The 10,640-nt window shown below is 36.9% G+C and overlaps 1 protein-coding gene across 1 annotated transcript in view; it reads left to right on the top strand.

Annotated features, from left to right (window-relative positions):
* Positions 1 to 956: 956 nt before the first annotated feature.
* Positions 957 to 10,640, top strand: part of LOC119652422 (trithorax group protein osa) — a 23,259-nt gene continuing 13,575 nt past the window's right edge. The window contains exon 1 of the mRNA XM_038056545.1: positions 957 to 1,532. Within this exon, the coding sequence (XP_037912473.1) occupies positions 1,521 to 1,532 (12 nt within the window). The 5' untranslated portion in view covers positions 957 to 1,520. The remainder of the gene's footprint in view (positions 1,533 to 10,640) is intronic.

Here is a 10,640-nt window from a genome sequence, read left to right as displayed (position 1 = left end):
CACATGAGAATAACGAAGTCCAAAAATTGACTGATATCGCCAATATAATGAGACGACTGAAAAGAGTAAAGCCAAACGACTTGCTAACATAAAGGATGCCTAAATATATAAGCTGCCAAGGAACAGCCAGTTCCTCAGCGAAGCCAACCAAAGTTCAGGGGTAGGGTCCTCTCCTAATATAAACGAAACCTAAATATGCAAAGGAAGTTGCTGGTTGGGGAAACCTCAGCTTAACAAAGGGTGGTTTTAATGGGTAAAAATCCCACACTCTCTGAGATCGTGAATCCTGAGGTTAACCTTTTGAAGATTTCTACCTCTTGAAAAAAAAAGTCTGTGATGAGGCCTAATACATTACCCAGGCTTGAATGCCAAATCTGCAAAATCCCGGTGTCACATGCTATCCTTTAACCCGAAGCTATCATAACTTGTATCAGTAATTCCTCGAATTTTTATTCATAGAGCCTTCGGTTTAGTTCCTAGAAATTTGGCCCCCAGAATTCCAATATTGACATGTCCTGTGGGCTTCAATAAACAACAATTGCATTAAATTATATCTGTCGTCATTAATATCAGCCAATAAATCTATATCCATTCCTAACTCACTTCCAGCTCCGCGAATATGTAGATGACTTTTTACAAATTTTACATGCAGTTGCATAGATACCATGCACCCAAATATCTTTTACCTGCTGAGTATATGGATCGGTAAATATGTTTGCAATTTGTACGGTTGTTGGTGTTGGCGGCAGCAATTCACCATATGCAAATCAAGAAATAATAGCATAAAGATAGCGAAAAAGAAACAGAAAAAAAGTAAATAAACGGAAAAAGCAAAAGCAACAAGTCCATTGGAAAATCTCACAAAGCAACAACTAACCAAGTCATACTGCACCGCATAAAATCCCACAAATCCACAAATCCAAAAGGAAAGGTATAAAAGGTAGAGGCCCACGAGCTAGTTCAATCATTCGTAATCGTCCACCACTCACAACAATTTTGTTGTCGGGCTCTGGAAGTCAGTTAGTTTGTCTTAGCTCGCAGCTGAGTCATAGAGCAGAGATCACAACCACCACCAGTTGAATTGTTAAGGTTTCGCGGCACTTTACGGTCCATTCAAATCCACTCAAAGATTAACTACAATAAATAGATCAGTTGTGAGTTTTATCGCTAATCGTGCGTAGGTGGAATCGTGAACGTAAAATCCAATTAAATTCCGATAGAAAAGACCATAGTAACTGTTCTTCGGCTGATGTGAGGAAAGGAAAACGTTACGCATCATTAACAAGTGCCAAACCAACCATTTTAACGGTCGTAATTGATTTTACAATACAAATTCCGAAATAGTGACCGGAGCCGTGTTTTCTGAATCAACTAATAAAGTTTACGCCAAGGTGGTTCGAGAGTACTCAACTCAGCTTGAACAAATTAATAGTTCGATAAAGAATCAACGCAGCGCCCAGGCCCAACTTACAGGTTTTGCATTTTAAATTGATTTGGCAGCGCAACTTCGATTACTCAGAATGGATGCAAAGGTGAATTTTAATTTTCATGTCTTTTCGTACATAGATTTACATATATACAGACATAACTCTGTTAGATTGGTGTTGCTTTTTCTCATGCATGTGAGTAACAGCAGAGTGGTCTTGTACCTTTGGTGTACGTGGTAATAGTTTTAATGGCCTCTTAGTTTCTGCTGAATGTATTGAAAATGGAAATTATGTTTATGGTTTTGTTGTGATTTTCATTTTCTTACCTTCATTAAGTAAATTATGTCTTGGGCTTCATTGTTCTTTACGAAGTTTGAATCGCGACGTTAGTATGAGAATGCAGAATGCCTCCTGTGAGGGAGCAATTTTGTGAACGTTGTTTGAATTAGTAAGAAGATGCCAATAGTTTGCATTCACAACATGGGGAGTTATCAACCTGCAAAGCCTTTATTCCTTTTTATTTTTCCTCCTGAAGTACTATAGAGGAATCTTAGTACATCCACAGAAAATGAGAATGAGAGTTCCAGAAATGTTCCACTTATTGAGTATACGATTTTGGAATTCTCACCAATCCAGGTCACAATATGTTATTTAGAACCATTAGTTCTCCCCATGTCCTGCTATGAAACATGCCTTTAAATTTCATAATTACTCTCAACTCCTTAAGCTACTCTATTGAAACAATCTTTTTTTACAAAAACAGTAGACGTGCATCACTTTCAGACTACCACGAAGTATGGTAATGAAATTGAAATGGCATCAACACTTAAGTGTTAAAAAAGGGAATACGTCAAAAGACTCTAAGGACAGTTAGTAATGCTTGTATTGTAATTAACACAATCTACCCATAAAAGCCAAGCAATGTTCACTATGAGAGATTAAAATCGTGACGTGACTTGAATCCCAGATGATCATCATCATTTTCGTATTTGCATGATTTGTGATAGCCGCGGCTCTTGCAATTTTCACGTTTAATCAAAAGTACCACTACTGTATATACAAATGTACGTACGTGCATACATAAATCCTTCTCTCTTTGAATCATATCTATAATATTATCCTACAGCTACATAAAGTATCTTGCACAATCCAGTGCATATATTCTGACTATATTCAGAAGAAATATACGAACCGCATGTTGAAATCTCCAAGTATCTCTTAAAGATCATCATCGATGGTCTTCCTCTTGAACGACATCGGCATCGCACTAAGTCCAACATTTGATTTCTTGCACAGTTAGATGAATAATATGATGAGATATAGTTTCCGTATGCAATTCTTCTGTTGTGAGAATGATGGTTATTGAACGAGCCATCTGTCACTATAGAAGATGTAGGTTAATTGAGCCAATACATTCTCGAATCGCGGAAAAGATATATTACTTGTCATTCGGATGAATTTATGCGGTGTTGTTATGACTCCTCTATGTCAAGTTTATTAGTGTTCACATCAGTTGCACCATAATACAAACGTGAAAGTAATTCATCGTTGAAATTTAATTAGCTCAAGAAGGAATGCACACTAGTAACATGAGCGGTAAAACGCGCCCAATGTGGGTTCACGAACCCTCTTTGGAAAGTTCATTAGTTTCCAACTCTCCTTTTATTAACTGTAAGCAAACGTGCACAATTCAGATGAAACCATTTAAGCAGATGAAATTCACAGTTCCCTTCATAATCTCACATAATTACTATCCAATATTAAATGCCCCATAAAACATCTTTCCTGTTTTATGGTTTTCTATGTGCCCTGAGCGCACCTATCTACATTTCCCGTCAATAATTCATTAACTTTTTAATAGCGATCCAATCATAAATTATGTGTGGATACATCACGAGTTGATCTTTGGCTAATATTCCACCATAGATAATACAAGATTTATCAACAGCGCACGAAAATTTTCACTTTCACTGAGATAAATCATGTGGGAGCGGTAAGATCAGCAAAGTGCAAAGTTGTCACCTTGTGAAAGTAAAAGGGATCATTAATCATCTAATCTTGGACACCTTTTCAATGAAAAGGTTCACTTAGATTGCGGTAATGGTCGTTTATTTTAGAGGACGTTGGTACTTTAGTTCATTCATTGAATATTGATCAAAACTTAGATACAAGTTTGATGGGCTAGTTCGCTGAAGTGGAAAGCAGTTGTACCCAGCCCCCGCCATGATGAAAATTAATCATTATGAAAATCCGTGAATCTTCTGAAAGTTGCAGCTTACACCCAACGAAAAGATAAAAATAGAAGAAATCCATAAACTAATTGGCTCTTTCAACAGTTGAATGAATGAATTCCGAATTTATTTAAATAACTTCATCTAAAGATATTTCCATATTTTTGCTCCTTTTTTTATTTCAATCTCACAATTTCCGGATGATTTTATAATATGCATACGAAATAGTAATATGCGCTGCACGGTCTCGAGACTCTTATGTGGTATAGCTTTGTGGTTTACGATTAATTTACAAACATAATAACTTTGTTCCCAATTTGAAAGATATCAAACCATTCCTGTAATCATCACGATTTTGAAGATAGATAGTATGAAAACATTTCTCATGATGCAATTTATTTACTTTTGTAGCTAATTTAACGTGGAAAGTAGAACTTTATGATGGATAATCATTCCTCATTGGCTTCTACTGAAATATGGAACAATCTTATTCATTACTAGTGATTGACGATCGAGATTTGCTGAACATTACCCTATGTACGATAAGAGAGTGAACAGGAAACATGCATAGCATGTTATCAGGATTAATTGTAACAACCTCAAGTGGTATCTCGAGAGTGGAGACTTTAGGTTTGAAAGGTCTTATGTTTTCTTCTATGAAGATATTTCGGGGAGAGACACTTCCATGTGAAAATTGAACTGTGTACTATTTTGTAAAAACCATTTACAAATCATTATCATCTTTATCGGCGCAACAACCAGTATCCGGGCTAGGGCTGTTTTAGTAAAAAAACTGCAGACATTCCGGCTTTCCGTCGAAGTCCACCAATTCGGTATTGCTAACAACTATCACGCTTCCTGACCTACACGATCGATCTATTTGAAGTAGGGAATGAAATGTCTTCTCCTTCTATAAATATTGCCCTTATAGGCTTTCTAGGCTAGATCTGGGCCAAACTTTATTCACGATCAGATGCTCGTAACACAGCTCATAAATTTCTTTACAAAAGCTACGAAATCGTCCATCCCTTTATAGTGGATAGAGTTCGCAATTATTCCAGCTAGGAACTCAAGCCTTCAAGAAATATATAAGGACTAACAATATGATTAGCTTGTAAAATAAGAAAGATGGTAAGACATTTCGAACGGAACAGCTTTTGTAAGTCGAAACAGTTTACATTGACTGCCAACAACCGTGCGCGATTTTGGTCGTAATAACTCTTATCGCTTGTAATTTTCAACCCTAAATGGGAAAAATTATCAACGAAAGACCGAAGGATCTCGCGCCGATTTCCACTTTCTCGGCCGAAGGCAGTTTGTGCATTTCAGGGTGTTCTCCCTATTATGTCAATATCGTCAGCATAAGCCAGCAGGTGGTTTGACTTGATGAGGATAGTTCCTACCGCATTTACAACAACATTACGGATCACCTTTAAAAGGTATGAATGATAGGACATCCCCTTGTCTTAGACCATTGTGGATAGTTAAAGTTCTGGAAAGTGACCGCTGCTGTTTTTATCCGACCTCACATATTAGTGAGATTTTTCCTAGTCAGTCTTATTTCTTTTGCCTGTACACTCATGGCCGTGTACAGTTTTGTCTAATGCGCTCCTTGAAATTGATGAAAATATAGTGGAATTCGTGGTCACATATTCTTTAATTGAAGCCAAAACAGAGGCCTATCATTGTTAATGATATCATTGAAATTATTTTCCAATTAAGGAAATATGATGAACAAGATAAAGCTGCTACCGTTTTTCTATCAATTGCCCTAGAGAGAAAATCACATCTGCTACTGATTCGCTCCTTTATAGTGGATTGATGATGTTAGGGGCGTATGGCGATGAATTCCACGGAGCGTTTGTTAAGGTTTTGTATAAAACAAAGCCTTATTGAAATCGGGTTTAATGTTTGTCTGTCCGTCACCCGCATTTTTTTCGGAGACAGTTATTTCGGTTATAGCGATTGACACTAAATTTGGTGAAAAGGTGATAATTGTGAACGCTCACTCATACAATGAGTCACATGCTTTTACGTCGAATTCAAGGGCTCCCCATACATACAAAATGGGGGTGCAAATCTTTTTTTTTTCACCAAATATGTGGGGTATCAAATGAAAGGTCTCGGCTAGTACTTTCAGAAGCCGGTCTTAGTTTTCACATTTGTTGGGAAGATGGGAAAATTTTAGGGCCATATGCAGGATCTAGATTAGTTTTAGCATTCTTGGTTTGTATGTCCCCTGATATTTGAGTTGTAACACAGACACTACAGAAAAAAGGTAAAAATTTCATTACCATAATTAAGACCAGGTCCTTGCAAAGTTGAAAAGCTACCTTACAAAAGGCGTTACTACCCTAGCCCTGTTTTTTGGAAAGGCATTGAACAAAGTGTCCGGATAGCTGAGTGGTTAGAGCACAAAGCTGTCGTACGGAAGGTCGCGATTCAAATGTCACTGGTGGCAGTGGGAATTGTATCGTGATATGACGTCGGATACTAGTCGACTCAGCTGTGAACGAATACCTGAGTCAAATTAGGATTATAATCTTGGGTGAGCGCAATGCTGACCACATTACCTCCTACAGTGTACTGTAGTGTGCCGTTATGGTCTTGAATGAAGTGCTCTAACACACTTTAAGGCCCTGGTCTAATTGGATTGTTGCGCCAAAGATAATTATTATTATTGAACAAAGAACATCTTTTAGGTCTTACAATAATCAGTATTCTTATAAACGTTGGTCTTTCTTATTCTTATGCAGTAAATGATATGTAAGACGAAGGACTGTTTCGGCTAGTACAATACATTGTATGTACCTATATCTATATACATGGCATATTTGTCTGTTAAGAGTCTTTTTTAAGGTTTTGTTTGCAAAATCAAATGAAAGGTCTCGATTAGTACTTTTCGAAACCAGTCTTAGTTTTGAGATTTATTGGAAAGGCGGGGAGTGGGAGGAGTCAAAAGTGATGATTTATTTAATGGACCCATTCTCAAAAACTACACAACCGAAAAATTTGAAAAATCATGAAGCTGCCTCTATATGGTGCCCAGTCCTCAAAATACTCTCCATATCGATATCTATTCAAATTAAGTTAATAATAGTATATTACCATATTTTTGGGGAAAATGAGTAAAACCCCGCTTAAGTTTATCCCAGAGTTATAAAAGTTGGTAGTAGTATAAAATATAATATGAAGCATATTATTTCCAAGTTTGATCAAAATCATACTATTGGTAACAAAGTTACAGTAGCTCAAAGTTGACTTTACTGTGTAAATTTCCTGCAACTTTCGACTGATTTCGAGATTGCAGTCCCCCATCTTTATTGATTTTAGCCACATTGCATGCTGTGGGTTTTGTCTTTTATTGGCACATGTACTTCCCCTTACCTTCGCGGTCTCTAGATAACGGCAGAGGCTAGCATAGGGTGAACCATTGGCACCATCACTTCGGTATTTTATTTTGATCCCTGAAATGCTGTATCACTATATAGACGGCCCTTTGAATGTTTGGCGCTTTATTGTTCTTTTTCGGACATCTAATAGCAGCTTTGATTTTTTTATGGTTAAAGATTCTAATGAAGATTCATCATAGGTATATGAGATATTTATTAGCTCCAATATAGAGTAAAATTGTGGTTTTGGAATAAAATCCACATCTTAAACGCTTCGCTTCATCTTGTTTTATTGCTTGCTAATCTGTCGTCAAAACCTTTTAATTTATCTTTATACATGTGTATTTCTTTTTTCTTCTCCTAGTAATTTTATTTGCTGCTTGTTGGAAGTTTTCATGTGTTTTTCTATTCGCTTTTGCCCCTTAGTGAAGTATAGGGTATCCGTACAACCAGATTGTGCTTTACTTTCACTATCATGACACTTAACTTACTACACAGCAGCGTCACAAACGGAAGATCAGTATGTTGACTTGACTAAAAAGTGGGCCAAATCACAAATTGGTCCTCGTAACTCCTCGTAACTCCTCGCAATGTGTGAACGTCAATAATACTGGAGGCCTATTTTCTTTCGATGAGAGCTTTTTTTGGCGATGCCCAAGTTGCCAAGAGTAAAATTGGTTAATAACGCAACATTAGAAAACCAATGAACCCAATCAAAAGCCAGGACTCTCTACTACTATTACAATGGAGAAAAAACATAAAATAAATGAATGATTGAATACCATTTGAATCAGTATTTCTTCCATCGATTCCGATAACACAGTCAGTGTTTGAAAGAATGACGATCCAAAAGGCAAAGACATTAAGCTTAAGAAATAAATCACGTAACCTAGCTCAGCCAAATGTCCATAAATTTTGGTAATTTCACAATTTTGAAATGAGCTAGCTGCTTAGTAGCATATTTGGTAACACATGTACAAGAAAGTTTGGGTAAGATAGCAGTTGCAAGTGAAAAAGCAGTTCTCATCCTTTATTTGCGATAGATTCGTCAACTGGACGCCTGAGAAATGGACATACAGTATTGCGTAGCCTTTTCATCTAAAGTACAATCCGAAGAGAATCCAGCTGGGGAGATACCACTGTTGATGTTGAAGTGATGATCGTTGACTGGAAAACATCACACCATTTACACTCCAATGTCATTTGAAATGATACTGCCATGGGTAATTCCACTTCTATCCTACCACCATATTCCCTCGTCTAAATGGGACTTTTCGGCGCTCCTTTTTACTTGGCCCAGCGAAATCTAAAATTTACTATTTTGCATTTTTATTCATCGTCGCTGACGATATTCTTAAAAGATAATGTTCATTCGTTTCTCTACATTACATTCTGTAAAAATTGAGTATTTCTTGCTGCCTCGGGGCCGTAGAGATAAAAGCCCATGAGGAAATTATGAGGGAAAACAAGGCTCCTGGTGAAAAATTTACAGGACTGTAATAAAAATTATGCAAATCTGACTATTATATCTTTTTCACTGATATTTCTGATCCGGACCCCAGAGAAAACTTTGCGCCAGGGAGAATTCACCCCTTTCCACCTCTCCCTCGTCATGCTTGTGTATCTGTATCCAAAATCCTGCTAATTGCCATATTTCTGCAGGCAATTTGAGGTAATATAATATGATGTATCGGTCATTCGAGTTGTTAAATTCTCGTCCGTACCACCAGCCGCCAGACGAACTAAATTATCGGTATCCTTTTCCTGTTTGATCAATGGGTGTAATGTTACCGGAGTCTTGCTATTATAAATCCAAAGAAAAAGTTGTCTTTCTTCTGTTTTCCTCTAGAATTGGCGTGGACGCCGTTTTCTATGGTCGAATTAAAGCGATGACCACCAAGTAGTTTTTAAAATCATGTGAACAGGGTTGCTGAGAAACAACGTGAATGGAAAGGTTGGGTGAAAAAGTCGACTTGTCGCTGTGTGAAAAATAACGCATAAACAACGCTCCTTATTGACCAGACAAAAGAAATTTATAGTGGAAAATATCGCGATACTCAATGAAAATGATCAAGGTTACCTTGATTTTCGACTCGATTTGACATGATTTTATTGGTCTCATCTCACCGATTGAACAGACCTAAATGAAATGTTAAAGATGTCTAAAAGAAGATTCGCAGCTCCAAATCCTTGATGTTTTCAAGATGCTTCTCATCGGTAGATATCGAACACACTAGATCGCTCTTCGTCATCGACGTGCTCTTCTGCTGACTTTTTTGACTTATAAGTCACAGAGTGTTTGTTTAAATGCAAAAGTTAACAAACATACTTTACTAACGATTTGAAATTTGACACCGATGACAACTGAAGCCGTGCCAAGATAAGAAGAAGAGAAATAGCAGAACAGAATATATTTTGAAGCCTACAATTAATGTGGTAAAGTGGTATAATTGTAATTTTTCCCTATTCTCTGATCGAATAGATACTAAAAATAAGTCCTGTCTCGTTTCATGCCAGTATTTTTTTAACACTCACTCCTCGCTTTCACTATCGATATATTTCAAAAAGTACTAATCAAGATCTATTTTTGGATACCTGATACTGCCATATTCGGAAAAATTGTTTACACTCTCTTTTCGCTAGCATTCGGAACAACTCATTACCTGAGCACCAAATCACTCCATTCACTGCATGGGTAAGATTTCCAAATTTCCATGGCCTGTTTCATACCAATAATTACCTCCACTTCCGAAAGAAAAGCGTGCAGCAAATAAGCGGTAAACCGATTTTAAAAAAGTTTTATTTTGAACAAATATAAAAATAGCGTTGGTATATCAGGCTATCCATGCCAAAATCTATAACATGAAATTATGAAAATTATCTAAATTTCCGTATTCTAAAAATATTCAGTATCTTTACCTTGTTTCTGTCAAAGGAGAAACGATAACTAGAAATTTATAACAAACAAATGAAAATTTATCAGTAATAAAGAGGTAACAAAGGACACTTAGAAGAGCTCAGATGATCTTTAACCTTGAAGGTACGCATTTTCATCGTCTTCCGGAAAAAAAGATCTACTCTATATAGTGAGATAAGGGTATATACCAAAAAGGAAATGGATGGCTAAAGTCATTCCTTCAAGAATAATAAATGCACGCAGCGCCTAACAAAATTTCGGGAAACTCTTATCACCCCTACCCAGAATTCTAGAAAAGAGATTTGGTACCAGATTTGGCCAATTTTCAAAACCTCACAATTTCATAACCTACTGTTTTCGGACCGCACATTCGCCGACACTTCTAAAATATATAACGGATGTGCATTAATTATCTTAAGGTAGAGTACTATCTAACATTCGATAGTTGACGAATGCATGTCTCCCGGCATCTAAACATAGCCCAATAGAAGAGCCTTCGGCACATAGATGTGGTAACATTAACTAATTCGAGAATTTAACTGAGACCCTTAGCAGTTCTGCCTCTCAATATTATTCTATAAAAAAATCATGTGTATTTGCCATATTATAATTGAACCTGTGGCAGAGTGGACCCAGTATAAAAGAAACCGCAATATGCGTTCACAGTCACACC

The sequence above is a fragment of the Hermetia illucens genome, chromosome 3, assembly GCF_905115235.1.
Source record: "Hermetia illucens chromosome 3, iHerIll2.2.curated.20191125, whole genome shotgun sequence".
NCBI classification, from domain to species: Eukaryota; Metazoa; Arthropoda; class Insecta; order Diptera; family Stratiomyidae; genus Hermetia; species Hermetia illucens.
This window is presented reverse-complemented; position numbering and strand designations above follow the sequence as displayed.